General features: G+C 42.4%; 1 protein-coding gene across 1 annotated transcript; it reads left to right on the forward strand.

Moving 5' to 3' along the window:
• The first annotated feature begins 58 nt into the window (after positions 1–58).
• farsb (phenylalanyl-tRNA synthetase subunit beta) lies at positions 59–23,970 on the forward strand. The gene is made up of 18 exons (XM_069676635.1): positions 59–137; positions 594–649; positions 843–997; positions 1,188–1,260; positions 1,345–1,460; positions 3,007–3,157; positions 3,247–3,355; positions 3,470–3,540; positions 3,626–3,687; positions 5,097–5,148; positions 5,693–5,754; positions 6,069–6,276; positions 6,381–6,461; positions 6,792–6,884; positions 8,701–8,818; positions 11,357–11,509; positions 22,423–22,570; positions 23,000–23,970. The coding sequence occupies exons 1-18, from the start codon at positions 80–82 to the stop codon at positions 23,775–23,777; spliced, it is 2,544 nt and encodes an 847-aa protein (XP_069532736.1). The 5' UTR covers positions 59–79; the 3' UTR covers positions 23,778–23,970.
• The last annotated feature ends 290 nt before the right edge of the window (positions 23,971–24,260 follow it).

The raw sequence follows: 24,260 nt of genomic DNA on the forward strand, positions 1-24,260 counted from the left end.
CATTCAGGCACAGCTCCCGACAGCTCGAGCCGGCTGCTGGGGTCCTTTTCCACGGGGCTGTGAAGGATTAGCAGGCAACATGCCGACTGTCGGAGTAAAAAGGGATCTCCTATTCAAAGCTTTGGGCAGAACATACAGTAAGTCACATTTACCACATATTCAAGTGACGGTCAAGTTGTCTGCCTGGTTTTCAATTCTCATTTTTGCTGCTGAATACGGAAAAAGTCAGGAAACTGCTAGAACTCATTAGCCTGATGGTTAGCAACCAGTAGCTGCTCACGAGCGGCTAACCTTACCTTGCTATCTGGCTTTACTACAATTATCTTAAATGAAAATAAGAATAATTTTAAAGGAAATTTGAGTCAGATACAAATGTGAATATTATAATAACACTATGCAGATGTTTATTGTAATTTAAGACTAGGCTTAGTGCACTAGCATCTCCCTAACCTGTATGTCAGCGTGATTGCATCATTTACCCGGCTCCTGTCATTTAAATCTGAGCAGGCTGCTGATGGGAAGACAGTAGCCGGTTGGTACTTTAAGTTATATAAAGCTCTTTTTTAATAATTGCTATCTGCTTCTTGTTTTAGCCGATGAGGAGTTTGACGAGCTGTGCTTTGAGTTTGGGCTGGAGCTGGATGAAATTGTAAGTATGCGACATAGAATGAGATCAAATCACCCTATGTCCTTAGATGTGTCCCTTTTTATGTTGGCAGTAGATCTTTGTACTCTTGGAACTGTAAGCTTATATGACAGTTGAATATAGATATAATAAATATAAATGATAAACAAACTATGACTTGATGCAACCAATTAACTTTCTTCTGACCCCGTTACAGACCACAGAGAAGGAGATAATCAGCAAAGAGCAGGGGGACTCCAAGGCGTCAGGAGCGTCTGACATCATCCTGTACAAGATTGATGTACCAGCTAATCGCTATGACCTGCTGTGTCTGGAAGGGCTGGTCCGTGGGCTGCAGGTCTTCAAGAATAAGTGAGTGTTTAGCCTTGATGATACCACTGGCAAACTGGTGTAATTGCTGCAAGTTAAGGAAGGATAATTGCTAAATGCATGCCGAGACTGAACAGCTTCTTTGCTGACACAACAGGGAAGCTTCTCCATTATGGGTGTAGTGCATGTAGAGTTGCTTCACTGTTTCTTCAGAGCTGTGTTTGTTTTGCAGGTTGGAGGCACCTCGTTACAGACGTGTTAGCCCGGTCAGCGGGGAGCCTCAGAAGCTGATTATAACTAAGGAGGTGGGTTTTAATAGTCATAAAAATACATGATTATATTACCATACTAACTATGAGTCCATTATAACTGTCATTATTCCTGTACAGACGGCAGCAGTGCGACCCTTTGCTGTAGCAGCTGTGTTGAGGAACATCACCTTCACACAGGAGCGCTATGACAGCTTCATCGAGCTGCAGGAGAAGCTCCACCAAAACATCTGCAGGTCAGATTATCAGTAAACCAAACCAGGAATACCTTTTGTCACCCCTTACAGACTGAGTGATGTTCGTTACACCTGCCGTGTATTGTGATTATTTTCAGAACTCAGTTAAAAAGAATCTTTGAACAGTGTAATGATGCCAGTCCTATTCCTGTTTATGGTACTTTATTGATAACATATTTTCATGAAAATCCAATGAGTGTTGGTTTCTGAGATCTTGTAGCCACTGCATATTGAACCTATGTTACAGAGCAGGTTTACCTAACTAATTGTCAACAGGGTGCAAACTCTGAGGAAATGTATGTGGTTTATTATCAGTTATTAGTTATTAATTAATCAGAGTAATTCTCCAGATAACTTGTAAAACACAAGAAAACATACATGACTTGAACTTTGCTCTAAAAGCCAAAGTACATTAAAGAAGTATTTGTGCTTTCATTAATCCCTGCCTCTGATGAAATGTGACCCTGTTAAACCTGAGAACATTTTTTTGTCTATAAGTTAAAGTGTGAGAAATGCACTTCTGTTAAATAAACAATGCTTGTGTTGTTTGACAAGAAAAGCAGCAACTTATCCCAGGAAGTATTTGCTGTTTAGCCAAAGCCGATATTACATTTGCCTCTATACTATATAACGCCATTGTCAACCCCATAACTATTTAAGACCAGTGACTGTATATATAGATGGACGCTACTCTCCATCTACTCTCATTGTACAAAATTGAAGCCAAAATACCTCCCATGATGGGCGCTGCTATCATGCACTGGTGATGTCATTTGGAGCCAGAGTTGCGCAATAGAGATCGACAGGTGGAGCCGCCATATCCACTTAAACACACAATTAAATTGCTGAAAGAAAACATAAAAAAAGCAAACATCCCGCACGCCGGTGTATTTAACAGCAGAACAGCTTCTTGTGTTGGTCTGAAGTTAACGTTCACAGATATGGGAACTCAAATGACTGTAGTGATTGTTTTAGTTACGTCTCCTCTCGCCGTTCGTCCTCCACTCTGCTAATCCGTAGCCGTATTCGTCAACAGAGCTGTCAATCATCCTTTTTTACAGCATCAAATAACTAATTAAAACTAAACTTGTAAGAAAAATGCAAAACACTTGGACATAAATCAGCATGATAAGAACTAGCTATAATGACAGAAACCATGTTGGAGAAAAATGTATTTGATGTGTATTTTGATTTTATAGTTTGACTCATGTCCCATCTGTTAACATGGAGGAGGCGGGGCTTATGACCTATACTGCAGCCAGTCAGCAGGGGGCGATAGAGAGGGTTTGGCTTCACTTTTAGCGAGCTGTTATGTCGTCCATCTTTTTATACAGTCTATGTTTAAGACTAACGAAGGAGCTATACTAGTGCGAAAGGTGACTTACTCCTTCAGTTAAGCGAACATGGCTGCTGTAGTGTTGACTGCTCACTCTGCAAATGGCAAATATCAAGTCACATCATTGGTTATTTTAACAGTGGCAAAAAAACAACACCGCGTTGTAATGTAGTAACTGGTAGAAAACATACTTTACCTTTGTTCCTGCAGGAAGAGGAGCCTGGTGGCCATCGGGACCCACGACCTGGACACCATCTCTGGTCCTTTCACATACACAGCCAAACCTCCAGGAGACATCAGCTTCAAACCCCTCAACCAGACAAAAGAGTACACAGCCACCCAGCTCATGAGCCTCTACAAGGTGGACAGCTAACGGTCTCTATGTTGGTTAGGAGAGCAGGCTGTCTTTTCAGCGGTGCTAACCTTGTGTTTCTCTTCTGACTCGTACAGACGGACAGCCACCTGAGGCATTACCTTCACATTATTGAAGACAAGCCTGTGTACCCCGTCATCTACGACAGCAATGGTGTCGTGCTGTCCATGCCTCCCATCATCAACGGTGAGTTCCTCTCTGTTTTCATGCGTCTGCCTTCAGTTCTCTATTACATACAACAATTCAAAGATGATAAATTCCCTTCTCCCTTATAATAGTAAACTTGTGTTTTGTGTTTAGGGGACCATTCAAAAATTACCCTCAACACAAAGAATGTCTTCGTAGAGTGCACAGCCACAGACCTGACAAAGGTACAACCGAGAAGATAACAGAAAATCTCATTACGTGCTTTTCAATCAGTTATATCGATGATACATAAACCTTTTTTCTCTCCAGGCAAAGACTGTGTTGGACATGATGGTGACCATGTTCAGCGAGTACTGTTCACAGCCTTTCACGTAAGTCACAGAACTGGTTTCTCCAGTGGCTATCTCCACGGAGGGGCAGGAAGTGCCTGCATTTTTAGGCTCATGTGATTGAACATTTGTACACCTGCTCGGAGGCAAACGTTTTGTTATATCTGTTGAGCATTAAATCAAAGTACGCTGTTTACTTAGAAAAGTACTCAGTGATGGCACAGAAGCTTCTGTCATATATATTAGATGGACTCCAGATGCTACGTCTTCCAGAGTCAGTGATTTGCTCATTTATTTATAAACAACGATTTATCTGGCAGAATCTGGCCCTGCTTTGACATAGCTCATTAAGGTGTGTCTGCCACCCTCTTCCTGTAACACAGGGTGAAATAATCTTAGCATTCAGACTCTAAAATACAGTAAATATTTGTCAAATAATTGTTGTAAAACCGACTTGAATGTGTATCTAAATAGGCTTTATTGCAAGTTGATTTACACGTACAAGAAATAGAATAACATTTGAAAAGATAGAAAGCAAGAAATTTAAATTAGGGGTGCTAATTTTTTTCTGACAGATAACTGACCCCTGTTAACGGTCATTAATCTTTAACCGTTAAGAATTAAATATAATTTTTAGAAAAAACAGCCAGAGACGGGCAACGAGCCATCGTGCACGCTTATTCTGATGCGTGCTCTCTCTAATACATGCAGAAACACTCACACTCACACACAAGCAACTAAGAGGTACATTCATTATTATCCTCAAACATAACTACTTGTTGCACCGACAATCGTGCCCACAGACATTAATACACTGCCCAGTGTCCATTACACACGCACTGGAGAATACAACCGTGTGATCCACCAGCAACAATAAGTAAATGAACATTTACAGCCGACATTTCTTTGATGTTAAGCACAGAGAACTCTTACAAACATAAGATCCTGTCCGGACCTGACGCCGTGTCTGTAGATTTAAATAATTAATGAGTTACGTCAATACATTAACAATAGGCTATGGAAACTTGAAATACAAAGGCCTGGCCTACCCCAGTCCTTATTATGTAGGAGGCAGTTTGTCTACTGGTTTTGGTGAAGAAATAGCAACATGACGACATGCTGTGGGGTTAGTCTGGTGTGCAGTCTGTTGACTGAGACAGAGAATACCCGCTCAGACAGTACCGATACCCCAGGAGCAGAGATATGCAACAAAGCTGTTTAACCGATAGTATTAATCGGTGAACATTCTTATTGTCGATTAAGTGTTAGTCGGTTGTTTATTATCATCCCTATCTTAAAAACAATCAAATAAACCATGAAGATAGTGAGGAATATTATACAAAGTATGTCATAAATATCTATTTATGTAAGGAGAATGAATGGCGATACAGTTATTACATGAATCTACATTATAGTGAGGATGATTTTTCTTCTGTCTCTTCTTCTTTCAGTGTAGAGGAGGCTGATGTGGTGAACCCAGACGGCAAGACCTGCAAATACCCAGTACTGTATTCACTGCCATTATCTTCCACTGTGTTCATTTTTAATGATCAATAGTTCATTATTTTCAAGACGATATTGGGCATATATAAAAAGGAAATGATAGTAAATACACAAACACAGACAAACAAAAATAATGATTAATAATTACAGTTATGTAATTCAGGCTTAAAAGTTTACATTCCTTATTGGTTTACCCCTCAGCTGCTCACTTTTTATGCAACAGTTTGCTGCTATTTTTAGCGCCGAGTTCCTCCAAAGCTCCCTAGTCCCTGTGGAAAGCTCCTGCGGTAGAAATGCAGCTAAAGACGGTTCTGGTGGAGGAAAGGCTTTCAATCTTTTGACCAGAAGTTTCCATCGTAACATAAGGATGGTCTGGATTCTATCAGCTAGTGGTGGAGTGAAGTCACTAAATGCAGAGGGGTCACCCAAAATAAACCTGCTGCGGGAGAATGTGTCCCTTTTTTTTTTTTTGTTAATGTCGACATGAAATTCTTCTTCTTCCCGTCTCTAATTTTCTGCTGTTGTGCCCTGGTTTGAACTTTAGGAGCTGGCTTACAGGAAGGAGAAGTTGTCCAGCGAGTTTGTCAACCGAAAAGTTGGCATTAAGTAAGTACTCTATAAACTCTGTACCTCCATTGGCTTAAGCTGAGTCATGTATCAACAATGGTTGGAATTCACAAACTTCCAGTTTGATGAGAAATGTCTTTTTAAATCATTTTCCTTTTTTATATGGGGATGAGAGTTTATATTGCACTCTACAGGGACATAAATTACAATGTATGTTTACGCATATTTGAGAACCATTTTCTAATTGTTTTGTTTTGTATCTGTCTGACAGAACAACACCATTCACAATATATAAAATAGTGGCCGTCATGTTGAGATATTACACCAATGTTTGTTTATTTTTCTCCTGACAGCGAGTCAACTGAGAAAATCGCCCAGCTGCTGACCAGGATGTGCCTGCTCTCCCAGGTCACCGGTGTCGGTGATGAGATCGAGGTCGAGATCCCACCCACCCGCTCAGACGTCATCCACGCCTGTGACATCATGGAGGACGCCGCCATGGCCTACGGATTCAACAACATCCCCCGCACCACACCGCGCACCTACACCGTCGCAAACCAGGTAACGGATTTACTTCTGCATGTTTGATGATTGTGTCTAACAAAGTATCATTGAATCAAATCTAATTTAATGTGCGTTTATGTATTTGTTGTTTATGTTCACAGTTCCCTCTGAATAAACTAACAGAGCTGTTGAGAGTAGACCTGGCAGCTGCCGGGTTCACAGAGGCCCTCAACTTCGCCCTGGTAAGAAAAAAACAACAATGGAAACATGTTTTTTTTCCTTAAAGTGAGTCTGTGCATCTTTTAAAGGAAGATTTAACACAGTGTTTGGAAAATGGAAATTCATAATAGTAAAACACACTCTGGCTCAATTTTGCTGCTACAGCCTCATTTGGTCTGGTATGACCACTAGCTTATGGTGGCTAATGTTAGACAGACTTAACTGTGTAAGCGTCCTAACTTAAAGCCTGTGCTTAAATTAGCAAAATGCTAACTGTAGCATTAAGCATTATGTGATAACCGTCACTTTTAGCCAAAAGGTTACAAATTAATATGTCCCCTCTCTTCCTGTAGTGCTCTAAAGAAGATATTGCAGACAAGCTGGGAAAGAACATCTCAGACACCAGGGCTGTTCATATCTCCAACCCCAAGACAGCCGAGTTTCAGGTAAAGAAAACGTTTGAAAATGAAAAAGGTCTCCATCTAAATAAGTGTTTTGGCATAGTCTGAATCTGCCTCCACGCTAACACACTTAATAACTCATATCACATGACAATTTGGGGACAAAGGGCATGCATGTGCCGGTGAAAACAGGCACACGCAAAACAAAACACTGCTGGAAATGGGAATCACTCGACAAAGGCTCGCGTCCTACCCATGAAGGTACTTGTAGCGTTACCACATGCAGTATTAAACCACACAACAGCTAGTTTAACTACCGTAAAATTTGGCGTATAAGACGCACTTTTAATAAATGTTTTTTCATCTAAAAAGTGGGCTGCATCCTATACACCGGTGCAACCAATATACAGGTACAAACTGCAGAGAGAGGTATTTTATTGTGTTACGGTATTTCACCCACACAACGGTGCTTTAATCTAGCTGAAATACATTTAGCTCTTGTGCTCATAAAGCTTCCAGGCTGTTATTTCTTTTCCACCTCCATGATATTTTGATCGACATCACAGTGAGTTAATCTATGTCTTTTTGAGGAAAAACCATTTGTGTAACCGAATGTTGTTCAAAAAGGCTTTTATATGAATTTATTGCCGGACAGGAAAGAAAGATTGTAATCTAAAAGGTCTGCACTGTCTCTAATCAGCATGAGAGGATGTTCACATATGTTACAATGTTTTATTTCAGTAAATGATTTAAAAAAGGTTGACAATGAATTGAGAAAATTCTAGTCCTCTCTCTACTTCTTTGTTATATACCGTAAATTCTCAAATAACAGCCGGCTGTGTATAAATAACTGGGGGCGTGGTCGCCACAAACACAGGCCGGGAAAAAAGTTTTAAATAAAAGTCAAATCAAATAATTTAGAAATGTATTTTTAAATTATTTCTGAGTGATGATTTTTATCATTCTTTTTATGTACAAATATGAGCCAATAATCATACAATCATGTTACTTTTAATAAATCAACACTTTGTTGTTGTGGATTACTCATCTAAAGTGTTAGTGTACTGTTTTAGTCACTGTGGGTGCAATCTAACCGGAGCCCCAATGAACAACGTCGAGACTTTCTGTTCCGCGTGCTGCATTGTTACAGAAAAAAATTCTTGTGATTGACTTTAATAAACGGGTCTTACCTTTTGCCGAAATTTCAACATCATGATGCAGATTAGTAAAAAGTAAAAATGAAGCTTTGTCAGGTCTGTCCTCAAAAAGAGAAGAAAACTACTTTTAAAATGCTCGTTTGTTGAATGGAGGTCTGATCGATCTGATGCTTTCAAAGAAGCCGGGAAATCTGCTCAACAGCTTTTGTGACACAGCGTCAGGGAATTTATCTCAAGTTGAATTTTAGATCTTAGAGCTTTAACATTGATCCGTAAAGAATCGGGTACTGGACAAAACGGCGCAGAGCAGATCACAGAAAAATGAGGCTTTATACTCAAATATGGCCACGTATACAGAGGGAATTAGAAATAACGGGCTGTCTTTAACATTAACCTGCTTCATATAAAAGCCTGGTACCCTCTGCAGCCGAGGTAAATAAAGGCCCGACCCTCTATTTGAGAATTTACGATATACTTACTGTCCATACTTCATATATTCTCATTAAAACATACTCATAAAAATTCAGTAAGATGTTTGAAAATTGTGTTTATGATGAAAAGTTCTAATTGGAGAGACATAAAAAAGGTTTATAGAGTAAAAAAAACAAAACAAGTTTTAGTGCGATTTTTCCAGCAGAGGGCGCTCTGTCTTCTCTAAAAGATTTCTGTATGCATCTAGCTTCACTGCTGTTTCTCACCACCAGGTGGCGCGCACCACCTTGCTGCCAGGCCTGCTGAAAACCATCGCTGCCAACAGGAAGATGCCCCTTCCCCTCAAACTGTTTGAGATATCTGATGTGGTGCTGAAGGATGAGACCAAAGGTAGGCGTCTGCATGTGTGAAGAGATGGAGAAAATCGTTCAGTGTTACATAACACGTACACACTGTACCCAACCCACCCTTTACACTGCTTCTGAAATCCTGCTGCAGCACTAATATTTTGCACAGATGGTGATAACAATTAGATAAGGAGACATAATACATACAATTTGTAATAACACATAATTGGTTTAAGTTATCTTTTGATTGTAACATCATTTAAATACCAGAATTATTGGTTAATATGACTAAATACACTTGAGACATCTGAACAAAGTGTCTTATTGAAGGGCAGGGCGATGTGTCTTCAAATATAGTCATGATCATTTTTTCTATATTGAGCAATGTTGATATTTGTCACATTATATACTTTGATGAGGCCCCGTGTCCACTAAGCGTCTTTCTCTGGCGCTGGGGAGCGCTGGGATGAAGCACTTGTGCGGTGACAGAAGAAACCCTGCACATGGGTTTTGTTTCTATGGCAACTATAAGTTTACCTTACTATAGAGCTAACAACATAGCGTAGGGCGATAAAAGCACAGCACCTACCAGCAACATTAAGTGTCCGGCCGATCTGCTCCCACAAATGGGCTTATCAGTCTCTGTTGTGATACTGTTTGTTTGTCATATCGCACAGCTCAGGGTAGACAGAAACGGCCAAGACAAGTTGCTCCTCCATGATCGGTGGTGACCAGGGTGACGAGTGGCGCCCCATCTGATACCTGACAACAGTGATGGTGACGACTAGTAGTCGACTGATATGGGTTTTTCAATGGCCGATGCTGATATTTAGAGGGCAGGGCGGCCGATGGCCGATATATGAAGCCGATATCATGTTGCTTATTTTTGCATTTGATAAAATACAACAATATAATGAGACACAAAATTGCTAAACTTGAATGAACATTTATTTAACACTTATTTTAGATAAAAAAATATATAATGTCCACTGGTCATCAAAAAACTAAACTTTGTAAAAAAAAAAGAATGAAAAATAAAGTTTTAGTGCTCTTTATGCTCTTGAGAGAGAACAAAAATTCATAAACTTACATAAAAAATAAATAAACAACATTATTGTAGTTATTGTTATTGAATTAGGTGTTTAACGGCGGAGCCTTCCCCTTTAAGAATGGTGGCCTTATGTGTGACGTATGCATGTGACTTTTGACTGTTTGTTATGGGAAGTGAGTGTAGACTGTGTACCTGCAGCAGACTCTGTGAAGCGCATGCTTCAAGCCAGCCACACAGACGAGGCTGCCTGTATGCAGACACATTTTGTTCAATCGGCCTTGTGAGCGCAGACATCGGCCGATGCTGGTTATGTCAAAATGTCATTAATCGGCCCCATTAATCGGTCTGTCACTAGTGACGACACCAGCGCCTTTCTGAAAAGTTCAGATATTTCCCACACTTTTTCTCTAAGCAGCCACAAACGCTCTGACCTCATTGGTTATGTGGACACGGGGCCTAGTGCTGCAACTTCAAAGAGTATTCAGATAATGAGTGTAACTTTAGAATGCAGTTTATTAACATGCCCTTGTTGTCTTTTTATATTCTTTTTAATTTAAAAAAAAGAGAACTAAAACCGGTAATAAAGATTGCAGGTTTAGCTCAGTTAGTAGAGCAGGCGCCCCATGTACAGAGGCTACAGTCCTCGTTGCACTGATCGCAGGTTCGACTCCAAGTCAGCCGACCATTTGGTGCATGTCATCCCCCACTCTCTCCTCCCCGCACTTCAGCTGTCCTATCGAACAAAGGCAAAAGCCAAAAAAATAATCTTTAAAACCAGAAATACACTGAATAAAGTATTTCTCCAGTGCTCTTTAGCAGGCAAGTCAGGAAGTGCTGCAAGCTGAACCGAGCTGCCGCTAATGACGTTAGCTCAGTATTAGGTTAGGATTTCTTCAGTGTTCATCATGTAAAAGGTTTTTATATAGAGCTGTATCCGCAGAGATCTCCTTCTCTTCAAAACAAGCGCAGCCAGACATTAAAACCAGTAAAAACAATGAATAAAAACATCATTGTCTTGAGCCGAACTGTGGCTTTTAGCTCTTATTATTTCTCTCTTAATTCCCAGATGTCGGATGACTTGACCCCTTAATCAGGATAAAAGTTCAAATTAAAAATAGACAATATCTGGGGCGCATGTGCAGAGGCTCAGTCCTCGATGCAGCGGCCCCGGGTTCAACTCCCACCCTTTGCCGTTTGCCTCGTGTCGTCCCCACTCTCTCTTCCCCCGTTTCTGACACTATCCTCTGTCCTCTTCTTTAATAACGTCATAAAAAAAAGTACAATGTCTCTGAAACCGTAAGAAAGTAGCGGATTGGAAGACTGACATTCATGTGGATTAAAAAACTTTAACCTTATTAAGACGCTTTGTTGGAATACATTTTGGTCATATTTATGATGTAATCAAACTGTTAATTATAGTAAGTATTACACCATCGACTGGTGTAATGTAGTCTTGATATATTAGTAAGTCTTTGGTGTTCTGTTCTCAATATCTCTTAACACTCCCTCCTCCTTCGTCCCACTAACCAGATGTCGGAGCGAGGAACAGCCGGCGCTTCTGTGCCGTTTACTACAACAAGAGTCCGGGCTTCGAGGTGATCCACGGCCTGCTGGACCGAGCCATGCAGCTGCTGGAGGTGAAGTCGGCCCGCGGGGACGGCTACCACATTCAGGCTGCAGACGGTAAGAAGCCTTCGAAGGGAGGGGGGATAGAAACCAACAACAATGTCTGTAGGAGTATGTACTTGAGAGCTGGCTTTGCTGGTAAATATCCAAAGGCTGGATTTATACGAGGATAATCCCAGTTACAGATTTTAACTATCTAGAACATCTTTATTCAGTTGCCACGCCAAATGAGTCATGTGAGGTTTGCTGAGATTATGTACATCGAGTCTAATGGCAGCAATTGCATTGTGTTGTTGTTACCCAGGTGTCATGTACCTTGATTTGTTGACTGCCTGACATGCAGAATTTTGCTTCAACTCAAATTAACTTGCAATTTAGACGGTTTAAATTAGATCTACTGAGGGAATCGGCAAAGAATAAGACTGACAAGCGAAATTGGATGAAGGTGGCAGAGACAGAAGCCACAAATATCCATGCAGACTTTTTTTTTATAAAGGGGTGATTGACTGGCGATCAGTCCAGGTGTAACCCCACTTCTCGGCCAATGACAGCTGGGATCAGCTCCAGCAACCCCGGGACCTCGGACAGGATAAGCGATAATTATTGGAGACTGTGAGTTTGTGATGTCTGTCAGCAGTACAGATGAAGGATGAGTGTTGGAGAAACTGAATGGATGAACGAATGGTTTCTGTAAGACGGAATGAAAAGCATACAAAGCAAAATGTGCAGATAATATCCACCAGCTTTAACTACTAGACATGTCTTTGCTTATACTCCACACACACATGTAATCACGTGCAATAGAACAGGTGACTAACCATTAGCTTAATTAGTGACTGTGTCAGGAAACATGCTTTAAAGAAACACAAATAGGTCACTGCCACTTAACAGAAATATAATGCGCACTACATGTAATATTTATCCCACGTGACAATCAAGAAATAATCTATTTATATCTTACTTTCTTCATGAACACATTCACTGATATGGCGAGAGTTCTGCAGCTGCGACGCACTTTAGGTTACGGCTGTAACCCCCGTTCTCATCCCCGCTACACTAGGACCCTGGGCGGTCCAACAGAGGTGCCTGACCCAATTTAACAACATAAAAAAACCCAGTCTTACCAAAATAAAAGGGAATTTACAACAATAATAGAATGATGGATGATATTGGGTTTTAATGTCCTTATGTACTACTTCAGTCTCCTCACTGTTGATCTGGTTTGCTTTTGTAGGTCAAATAGAGGCATCGGCATTGAATTGGGTCTGCCTAATAAACAATTAAAAACCCCTCCCAGTGGGTTTAAGGAGCAGAGGACTGTAAGTGTTCTCTTGCAGGATTTTCCCCAGAGCTGTCAAACACTGCTGCACCCATGGGGGGCTCTCTGCTGTAAATAAAGAGACTCATTATTGGCACCCCTCCGCCTCATCATCATGCTTTGGAAAGCAAGAAATAAGGACTCATGGGCTGAAAGAATAGAGGCTGCAAAAACAGTAAAGTCTAGACAGTTTGTTTTTGTGAAATTGGGACTCGGATGGATAGTTGATTTGCCAAAACCCAGCGATGGGCAAACCACCTCATTTGCATTTCTATTTGCTGCAACAACTTCAGCTTGAAATTCCCTCGTTTCTACGATCTAAAATGATTGTGTTCAGCTCAAATAATGGCAATCAGGGGACCATGCAATGATTTCAACAGGCTCTCAAAACACATCAGATCTCAGTTTGTACCCTAAATTAGACATGGCACAAAGCCAGTACAATTTAATGATTTTCACATTCACAGCCGTGCCATCACTCTAGCTTTCAATTCTCCAGCTGGCTGTGAAAGCTGCACAACAACACTTTTAGGGGAACTTTACAAATGGACAAACGTTACAAGTGTTACGGACTAGTCACATCTAGGGTTGAGTGTGTGACGTAGCCCTAACCTGGAGTGTGCAACAAAGAAGAAAAGAGGGAGAAGCTGGACCTGGATTTCAACTGAGCGGATTTCAACTACATGGTTAGCTCACCTCCAAGTCCATTAGCAGCTCCTGGCGGAAGCCTTCCTAGGGCTGGTCCTTGGGAGCGGCGTGCTCCGTCGTTTCTCCAAACGTTAACGTTAGTTCAAGTTTTTATGACCCGTAGTTTGATCCCCAAAAGAAAAAGTAACCATGCTGGTCTTCGTCCAATTTCGTGAGTCAGAGGTGAGTAGTTGGCGCCGTCCTGTAGCCCGTCTCAACTCAAAAGTTTGCGTCCCTTGTGTGGACTCTCCCGTGTGCTTTTACACCTGAGCCTCATTAACAGACCGCTGTGCGCGCACCTCACAAATGGAGCGTTTGAGACTTTAGGACATCACCCTGACATCCTATCAATAGCATAACAAACCACCTCATTGTTTCTCAATGAAAAGCAGTCCAAAGTAAGGAAAAGGAAAAACATTTATAACCCCCCTGTCAAGCCTAACACAAGGTTATCGTAAAACTTGTTTGACAACTCGTTTACAACGATTTAATTTGATAGGTTTTAACCCCTTTGAAATAGAAACCACTTTAAGGAAACTAAAATGAACAAGGTTATTGGCTCTTGTCCTCTGGAGGAAAATTGCTTTTTATTCCCTCTGAGCCTCAATGCACTCTTTTCCATTTAATTTGTCTTCTATTCTTCTTCCAAAATCAGCTATTACACCATCTTAACCTTATAAATCAGGATAACTCTGTTTAGCCAATGAGAGGAATCAAATAGCTTTGACGTGCGGCGTTCTGGCAGCGTTTTGCTCAGTAAAAATCATCATATCAGCACTAGTGGTTCATGGGTTGTGGGCCAAGAACTGATTTAAAACACCTTCACTGCGTCTTGATTGATGAGGTGCATTTGAGTAGAGTGCAAATTTTTAAAGGTGGCTTGGTCAGCCCTGTTGTTTAAGACATCAGGCCCTCCAAGCCAAGAGACCTTTGATGATTTGTACTCCAAATCGTGTTGGGTGATCTTCTCTATTTCTGTATTGTCCAATAATGGTCACCAAAAGGCGATCCCACAGCTGGGAGGACATACTACTAAAATGCCAGCATGCAACGTCTGTTAGTGTGACAATCACAGCAGTTCCTTCCCTTAAACATGGTCCTAATATCTTATCTTTAATACTATAATCCAAATAAAATCTGTACTTTTATCAGCTCTTATGGAGTGAAACAGAAAAGTGAGGCTGCTCTGTGTAGTGATGCAGCTGCTGGTCAGCTGTATAGTCAGTAAGTTGTCTCTTATGTTTTGAAGAGAAGCAACTGGCTGGCATCGTGTCGGACGCTTTATGTGATTTATGAGGTTTTAAATGTGAGGCAATAAACTACCTCATCCCCAAGTATATCTTCCCCTTGGGGACAACAAGGTTTAGCCTCCCTCCTTTCGTCTTTCTCGCTCTCTATCAAACTGGTTTGTAATTACAGATTTGATATAGGGCTGCACGATAAATCATTTCACCATCGCAACGGCGATGTGCACATGTGCAGTAGTCACATCGCAGGATGTGCGATTGTGAGGCAAATTAACTGAAATGTGTCGAGGTGCTATTTTATTGTTGTTTAAGGGAGTACTCGCCAGTTTCACTAATCTACATCTACAGACCGTCTGACATCACATTAGTGCAGCTCTTCATGAGGGCGAACTGACCGCTGAGCTGCACAATCTGCGTGTCACTTGTGAACTGCAAACATGCACACGACACTGCTGCAGTCACAGATAATGTCGGCGGGATCTTGAGGTAGGCTTTTAGTTCTGTGTGGCGGCCTTTCAGTGTGTGTATCTCGTCTCAGTAACGTTAATGCTGTGGCTACGAATGCAGGCTGGAAACGGAGTGTTTTATTTTAGCGGTCAACAGGAAGTAGGATACTGTGAGCTTTAGTTTCCGAAAGTTGCCGTCACCGGGCTGGTTACACTGTTAAACATACATTTGAACATCGTTAGATGTACCGTGGAAGTAATGCAACTGCAGCCCACAAGTCTATTTGTATTTATTTTATAAAGAAAGGTGTCGCTCCACCTGAACTCTCTCTACTTTTTCATAAGGGCGTCTGAACCAATAGTGATAAAAGAAGACGGGTTTTTTGTGGACTTACAAGTCCCAACTCATAAAAATTATGCTTGTTGATTGTATATGTACATTAAAGACACACTGCATTTATCTGCTATAATTTCCTTTTTTTTATATCATAATAAATATCGCAGAACACAAAGTACATTTCATCTTAAGTCTGTTAGTAAGCTCGTTAAAACCTCATTAATAGAATCACAAGCCTATCTCCAAAAAGGCCGTTATACACATTAAACTGTAGAGCCCGAGTTAACTTGATAACTTTTATAACATTGGGAAGTTACATTTAGCGGTAGTGACATGTGACTGGCACAGTAAACCCTGCAGTGAGGCTGTTTTTAACGGCAGATGAGGCTTGATGTTTTTGATGCATCTGATCTGCTCCTGTGAGATTATTAATCAGAAATGTTCTGAAGCACCGCGCGGGCCGATCAGTTTGCATTTCGGCTCCCATACTCCCAGAGAGACTCTCATACATCGTTTTAGATTTGGTTTCCTCGCTCAGTCTTTCCTCTTTTCACTCTTTCTCTCCCTCATTCCCTCTCTCTCGCTCTCTCTCTCTCCTTGGCTTGCATGCTCCAAGGTCACGCTGCAGGATATCCACTGCTGGCCCACTCTTACTGCTAATCAATGGGCTCAAGTGTCAGTGAATGAGAGCAGGGAGGAGGCAGACAGGGGTGGGGGAGGAAGAAGGGATGAGATGAGGCTAGAGAGGAGGTGGGAGGGTAACAGGGGAGAGACAAACGGATTGAGGCGTAAGCAAGAAAGGGCTACACGAGCGTGTAAAGTCTGCAGTGTGGAGCGCATGGGAGTCACGTCACCCACTGCAGTGCTGAGCAGCGAGACACAGGCACATACAACACCCACCCACGGGTGCTTCGACTGTCCATCTGACCGGCACACACACTTAAAAGGCAGCTGAAGTGGACTCACGGGCCGCACTAATGCACAACACACCGGACACACACTCCCACTCAGTCTACCTCCTCTTCTATTTTTTCCACCCTTTATGCACCATTAGCCTAACCCCCCCCTCCCCTCCCCACATATGTCAGCGTGCCCTTAACCCCATTACAAGGTCACGACCCCAGCCTGAGAGCTCACCTGACGCAGACACACACCGTCAGGATGTGTCCATCAGCACTACGGCTAACTGACCGTTACAGAGAGAGAGAGAGAGAGAGAGAGAGAGTGGCCGAGGGAATACACGTCAGCCGAGTTTCCTCCACTCAGCAGGAGGAGCGGATGAAATGACGAGTCAGGGGATCAGAAGTGGAGGAAGAAACCACTTAAGAGACAGATGCCTGTGTTTCACTTAACAACTGTGTCCAATGCAAAGTCTTCGCCCAGATACACTTCGTTACAAAAGACAGCAGGAGTTCATATGACTCCTTTTTGTTCTGTAATTGACCTTAAGTGTTTGCCTGGTCTCTGCGCACTCTTGAAGGTTAGCACTGATGTACTTACACACTTAAACCTTCAGTAACTTGTGTTTTTTGGACACATTTTCGAGGAGAGAAAAGACAACATAGACAGAGCATTACCTTTAAAGCTGCAGCATAAAGCATATGATTCATTTGGAGTGCTGCTTTGTTGTAAATTCACCCTATTTTAAGCCTGTTTTTTGTCTCTACCAACGACTGAGGGATCTGCCTCTTAAGCTGCTAAGTGCTCCACTATGTCTGCCTGCTTATTGTGCTTAGCTCGAAGTGTACTTTGGGTTTATACAGATTTATTTATTGCTTACACGAGCTGCATTTGTTGCTCCACTAAGAAATGATGTTTACTTTCAGTCCAGTTGTCCTAAATAACAATAAATCTTAAGCAAAGATGTTATTTTCTGAAATCAAGCCAGAATTACAAATTGTCTGACCTGAGAATATCACCCAAGTGAATCCAAGCATTCATTATTATTTTTGTTAGCGTTCACACACGTCTCGACTACTGTAATCTCTATTTACTTAGAAATGTAGAATCGTTTGTAATACGCTTGTAGTCCAAGAAATATTGACCAATCACGTGTCATCAGGCTGCGACATATGCAGGAAAAACAGTCCGTGTGGAGAGCAAAAGCAGGCTGAACGTAATCTGCCGTAATGCCATCCCGGCTCCCATCAGACGATTTAGCTTCTCATTAATCTCTATAAACAGACTTCTGCATGCTAACAGCTAACAATCTGCTCTAGATCTAAAATTCAACTTGAAATAAATTCCCTTGACACGGTGTCACGAAAGACGTTCAGCGATTAGATTTCCCGACTTCCTCAGACACATCAGAAATGATGGCTCCGCCCTCCGTTCAACAAACGTCTCATGTTAAAGTAGTTTTCTTCTCCTCTTGAGAGCAGACCTGACAAAGCTTCATGTTGACTTGTTCCTAATCTGCATCATGATGTTGTTCTTTCAGCAAACATAGGACCCGTTAATTAAAGTCGATCACAAGAGGTGCGGTTCCTTTTTCTTTTAACAATGCAGCACGCGGAAAATAAAATCTTAACTGGAAGTCGTTTTATTGCTAACCGCTGGCTGCACGCCTGGCATGTTCACCGTTGTCCTCAAAGGCTCTATCGTCATCAGACTATAGCCAATGGGATCAGAGATCGGGACGGCTGCAATGGTGGAGTCCTGTCCGGGATGCCCAGCAAATCCCTGGACAGGCTCCAGTATGTGCAGAAGTTCTTTGCAAGGGTTCTGACCCGCTCCGAGCCCTGGCAACACCGGTCAGGTCAGGACGCCAGTGAAAAGAAATCCTCTCATAAAATCCTCCTCCTCACCTTCAAATCCCTCCATGCCCTGGCCCCACAGTACCTTTCTGACCTCCTCCACCCCTTTACCCCGTCCTGGAGAAGTTGCTTTGTTTGTTTGAACTCCCATGTAAAGCGACCTTGGGTTTCTTGAAAGGTGCTAAAGAAATCTAAAGAAAGAAAGTTATTATTGTGATTATTCACATGAGCTCAACCAGCCAGGTTTTGAAGGACAGCGGTGTGCTATCTGTCCTTTCCTTTTATGTGTGTTTTCTGTGCTGCGCTCAAACTCCACAGTACAGACAGCAGCTATTCGATAGCTAAAGATACAATTGGACAGCAAGTAAGACAGTAAGAGCATGTTTCTGTGTGTCTTAGTTAGAAAGTGCAGAGCAAATATGAGGTCTGTACCTCTGCAATCATTTCCCAATAAATGGAATTGGCACTATCGAACTGTATAATCAGGAAACTCATTTCTTTCCGTGCATGCTGCTCAGAGTAATCTCAGTTTGCAGCAGCACAGCGTCTCTCTCTTCTCTCGCACCGTGCACCTCTGTGTCTCTGTCACTCTGAAACCTTCTTGCGACCTTCCTATTCATCATAATATCCACACAAATATATCAAATACAGGAATCAGCTTCTGAAGCTTAAAGTGATAATCTCAAAGATCTCAGTTTCGTTCTCTTTGGGGGCACCTCTGGCGATAAACTGTAATTGCGGGAGCACACTTCCCAGATATCCAGACAGTGCTGCATGTGTGACGTCCACGGTTGGCTCCGGTTGTAACTCTTGATTTTCCTGGCTGACGGTCGCTTTCCTTTTCAGACTGTTTGCTTCATCCGAGCGTCGAGTTTTCTTTGGATTTTCACTTCTTGTTGAAGTTGTATCTGTAGTCATCCATCTTTTCTTTGTTTGTTCAGCCACAGTAGATTACTGTTTATTCACAACACTTGCAGAGGCCGGAGAAGCAGCTTCACAAATACCTCTTTCCCACCGAAATTAGCGTGTTGATGCAGGTTTTTCAGACCTGGGAAGACCTGCGTATAGATGCCGATTGTCTCTGTTGCCACTGTAGGTTGAGTATACTCCTGTCGGTCTCTTTTCTGCTGCGTCACGATCTGACATCACAAATGCACCCGAAACAGGGCTAGTAAACAGGGAAGATGTTACAGTGGTTAGGTCTTTATTGTATGTATTACTCATTCAGTCTGTTTATCAAACTCAGTGTTGACAAATTTTGAACGATTGTTTGAGCTGATTGATTTGTAGCTAAGATGACAAGGAGTCGCAGAAGTTACCGACGGAGCATAGCATCGCACAGGAAAGGGGGCGGAGATTAGCTTGTCGACCCGGGTTTTGTGTTCCCATCAGTGCCAATCGGAGCCGAGGCGATAATTACCCGGGTCTACTGCAGAGTCATTTGACCCAGGTCTGAATGGGGATTGTAACCTTTCCCATTAAGCATAAAAGCCGGTTGTGAGCTGGTTTTTTCCCAGTGGGAAAGCGGTTTTTAACTTGTGATTTTGAAGTCGCAGCAGACACTCAGTCTGTAACACTGCAAATGCAAAGGCTTTCATCAGTGGGCCCACTGCCTTTGCATTTAGGCTCAATCACCATTGTGTTACCTCATTCAGCCACAGACAGTAACTTAACAGACATTTATTTACATGAAAATCTTTGAGATTATCACTTTAAGTTATTCAAGTAATGGAGTACAAAGCTACATATACTTTATACACTTGTGTAAGGCTACAGCTACAGAAATGCATCAGTGCTGAAACACATCTATCATCAATGCTAGATTTAAAGATGCTACTTTTCCAAACAAAAGACACAAAATAGGACAAAGGAGTGAATCACCATCATAAAATGATGCACAAATTAGGCTCAAAGAATTCACTAGAATGCGTCATGCTGTGTGTATTTTCCTGCTTTTCTGTCCTTTGCCAACCACATGCCTGCTACGGCGAGATCAGCCAGCTTTATTGGTAACCCGATGCAGCCGTCTTACTCTCTGAAAGCTCTGCTGAAAGTTGGAGGAGAGTGGGCGAAAAGTGGCCTGGCTCAAGTGTAGGATTTTCATTGACTGATTGGTTATTTAAGATGTACCAGAGCTATTTATATTGTTTCCATGGCATCGCGCTCATGGTACAAGTAGATGACGTGTGCAGACACAGGCTCATTCTGCCGATTTAATACACCTAACAGACAGAGAGCAGGCTGCTGAAAGAAACCGTGGAGTTTCAATGCTTTTGTTGCCTACACACACACACACACACACACACACACACACACATATTTGAAAGTACAGCCCATGTGTGTTGTAAGCCTTCATACAAAGCGATGAGAGAACATCTAAGCAGTGGGCTCTGGAAGCCATTAGCAAGGCAGCGTGGGAAGAAGCAGTGCACTATGGGAGAAGGCAAGTCTGTCTCTCTGCCTGTTTGCGTGTCAGTGTTTCTGAAAAGTGACTAAACGCCTCTCGCATTGACAAGTGTGTCGCCGTCATCTCTCTGTCGATGGAAGATTTTTATCCCCTCAGGACTGGAGTGACCTTCACTGCTCCTGACACACACACACACACACACATTGGAGCATCAGATTTTAATCACGAGGGGAAGTGTGTGTTTGAAATTGACGGATACATTAAATCTAATTATAGCCAAATGGCCTGCGGAGGTAGTTGCTCAAGAGTAATGACCTGTGACATTTTCACATAAACCACGCTGCTCTTTCAATGATTGATATCAAACAATAGAGATACGGCTCATTCCCCGTCCAATAGAGCTTTTGTTTTTTCACTTCCTTGTAAAAAAATATATCTGCTGCACAGCAAGTGAAGCCTTTTAAAGCTCCAGGTTTATTTGATTAACAATGATCCATTTATTCCAATGTGGGTGAACAAATGATTGTCAATAGAAAATCCAGGAACAAGAGAGGCAGCCCAGCACCGCCCACACTGGATGATTGACTCATGATCTGTAATAGGATGTGCAAAAACCGCTTGTGCAAAAACCACTTGTGCATGAGGCTTGGCACCAAAGATATCACCAATACTTTAAAGAAGAAATGTATCGTGCTAATGCATCTCAAGTATGTGACAGTATAGTGGCAGAAACGAGACCCAGATCACACAGATGGTTTGTTATTAACACACTGGTCAAAAATAGTTAGTCAGGATACAAACAGACTGCAAACAAGCTAGTGGAGGTGATAACTGTTGTTCTGAAAAAGGCAAAGCATGTGAAGTGCTCTGACAGCGTGGGCTTTGGTTAGAGGTAGTAGTAGTCAGTGCCAGCTGCTGTTTTACACTTGGTTTTAGTAAAAATCTACAGTCTGAACTTTTCTCTTATTGAAAGCCTAATCCTACAAATGTGGGTACCAGCAAACCTCAGAGGTATACTTTTTCAGGGTTCCCGCGGCTCCTAAAAATGTCTTAAATGGTCTTGAACTAAAATCAGGGAAGATTTTCATTTAAATAAATGTTAAGTCGCGCCCAGTTAGTGACGCGTTTTCCATCAGCCAGCAGTGGTTGGTCTGCCAGAGAGGGTAGGCGGAGCTAAGCGGGTGCTTTTCCGCTCTCTGCAAGTGTTGCGAGTAAACAGTAATCTACTATGGCTGAACAAACAAAGAAAAGATGGATGACTACAGAGACAACTTCAACAAGAAGTGAAAATCCAAAGAAGAAGAAACAAACTCGACGCTCAGATGAAGCAAACAGTCTGAAAAGGAAGAGATTATAACCCCCCCATCAGCTTGTTCCTACTGACATATTTATTTCCATTTGTGTATTAAGAAGTGTTTTTTAAATAGCAGTGTATTGTGATGCGAGTGTACCCCTGAAAAAAAAAGCAATTGTCTAAATAACAATTTTCAAAGATCGAAATCGCTGCAATTGCTGTGGGTTCTAATTTAAAATATCACATACTGGAAGGTAACTTTGTGTCTGCTGTTTGACTCCTTCTAAACAACTGACAGTTTTATACACAGTTAGGTTAAATAAACTGTAACTTTAATGTTTTGGGAACAAATAACTTGACATTTTGCTAGGATGGTTCTTAACCCAGACAGTGGTCCTGTTCAATTTTAAATATGTAAGCACCGTAAGTTGTAATTTATTTAATAATCACTTGCTTTTTTTTCCTTTTTCCTTTTTAGATTCCACTTTTTTCCCCGGACGCTGTGCCGAGATCTTTGTCCGTGGAAAGACCGTTGGCCGCCTCGGTGTCCTCCACCCAGATGTCATCAACCGCTTCGAGCTGACCATGCCCTGCTCGGCCCTGGAGATGGACATCGAGCTCTTCCTGTGATTTCACCTTCCTAAACCTAAAACATCAAAAGCTCAAAAAACACAGATCATATTCTTAGCTCAAACCAGAAAACAATAATATAAGGAAAATAAATAAGGCTTAAAGTTTGTTAAAGAGATAAGCAGTGATGCTGCAGATTCTGTTTAGGTGGTGCATGAGAACCAACCATGAGGACCAGTCTGCAGCATTATTATGAGGAGCCATTGTGTTTTATACATCAGTAACGAGGCTGTTTTTACTCAAGTCAGAATAATTAAAAATTAACAAGCCTCCATTGTGTTTTTGACGTGAATGGTGTGCATCTGTGTGTGGGCTTGTACATGCATGCCTGGTCTTAATTTAGCTCACTTGTGCCTTGGGGTTGAAGCATGGTAATTAAACTCAGTGACTCATTACCTGTTGCTTTGTTGCCTTGGTTCTTCCAGTGGCCACACTCCCGAAGCCACCCTCACACACGACGTCCCCATGCAAGAAGTCATCAAGCACAAGTTCCCCACGCAGGATGATTCCTCGCAGGCTCCGTCCTCCCGCCCGGCTTCCACAAAAACTGTGTTTGGTGATGTGAGCACGCCAGCCGGCCTTAAAGCTCTTAATGATTTTCTGGCGGATAAAAGCTACGTGGAAGGCTTTGTGGCGACCCAGGCAGACACGGCGATGCTGGACGCCATCCCTTCTGCTCCCTCGCCGACCTTCTGCCACCTCATGCGCTGGTATAACCACATCAAGTCCTTCCAAAGGGAAAGAACCAGCCTCCCTCCAGCTAAGAAACAGTTTGTGCTCCCGGCTTCTCCCCCAGCTTCGACAAATGACGCTAGCGACGACGACATCGACCTATTTGGCTCGGACGACGAGGAAGATAGCGCAGAGGCGGCTAGAATCAAGGAGCAGCGCGTGGCCGAGTACGCCGCCAAGAAATCCAAGAAGCCAGCTCTCATCGCCAAGTCCTCCATCCTGCTTGACGTCAAGCCCTGGGACGACGAAACGGACATGGGCAAGCTGGAGGAGTGCGTTCGAAGCGTCAGCATGGACGGGCTGCTGTGGGGGCAGTCCAAGCTGGTCCCGGTGGGCTACGGCATCAAGAAGCTCCAGATAGGGTGCGTGGTGGAGGACGATAAAGTTGGCACGGACCTGCTGGAGGAAGCCATCACCGCCTTCGAGGAATATGTTCAGTCTGTGGACGTGGCTGCCTTCAATAAGATCTGAATCATACCGACACGGAATAAATTCACTGAATGGTAGCGTCTGATGTTTTCTGGTCTTGGTGTAAGATGATGTAATATGAAACACAATGTCCAACCGTTATTCCAACGTCCATGTAAAACCGAAGCTCAGGTTCTTTATTAAAAAGACTGTTTATCCTTTAATACAAATTCTTGCATTCAAAGATCAAATAAAGCCATTCTAACTTTTAAATAAGCGCTTTGATTCTCTTCTTTTTTTAGTTTCTCCATCAGGTAACAAGTGCACAGACTTCCACCGTTGTCTCCTGATGCTTTACCGCCAATTCAAAAGGAAATTGTTGCAGCCGGGAGTCTCCCATATGAAAGTGAGCCCTGCAGATAACAAGCCGTCTTGTAAATTCAGTCTGACAGGTGCTCCGGCATTCCTGCAACCTCTACTGTTGCTAAAGGGAGGTTAACTCTTTCACTGCTGCTTATTCGCTCCTGACGGTTCAGTAACCAGGCC

The sequence above is a fragment of the Semicossyphus pulcher genome, unplaced genomic scaffold, assembly GCF_022749685.1.
Source record: "Semicossyphus pulcher isolate SPU_LCO1_2020_fin unplaced genomic scaffold, fSemPul1.0.p SCAF_26, whole genome shotgun sequence".
In the NCBI taxonomy this organism is placed as follows: Eukaryota; Metazoa; Chordata; class Actinopteri; order Labriformes; family Labridae; genus Semicossyphus; species Semicossyphus pulcher.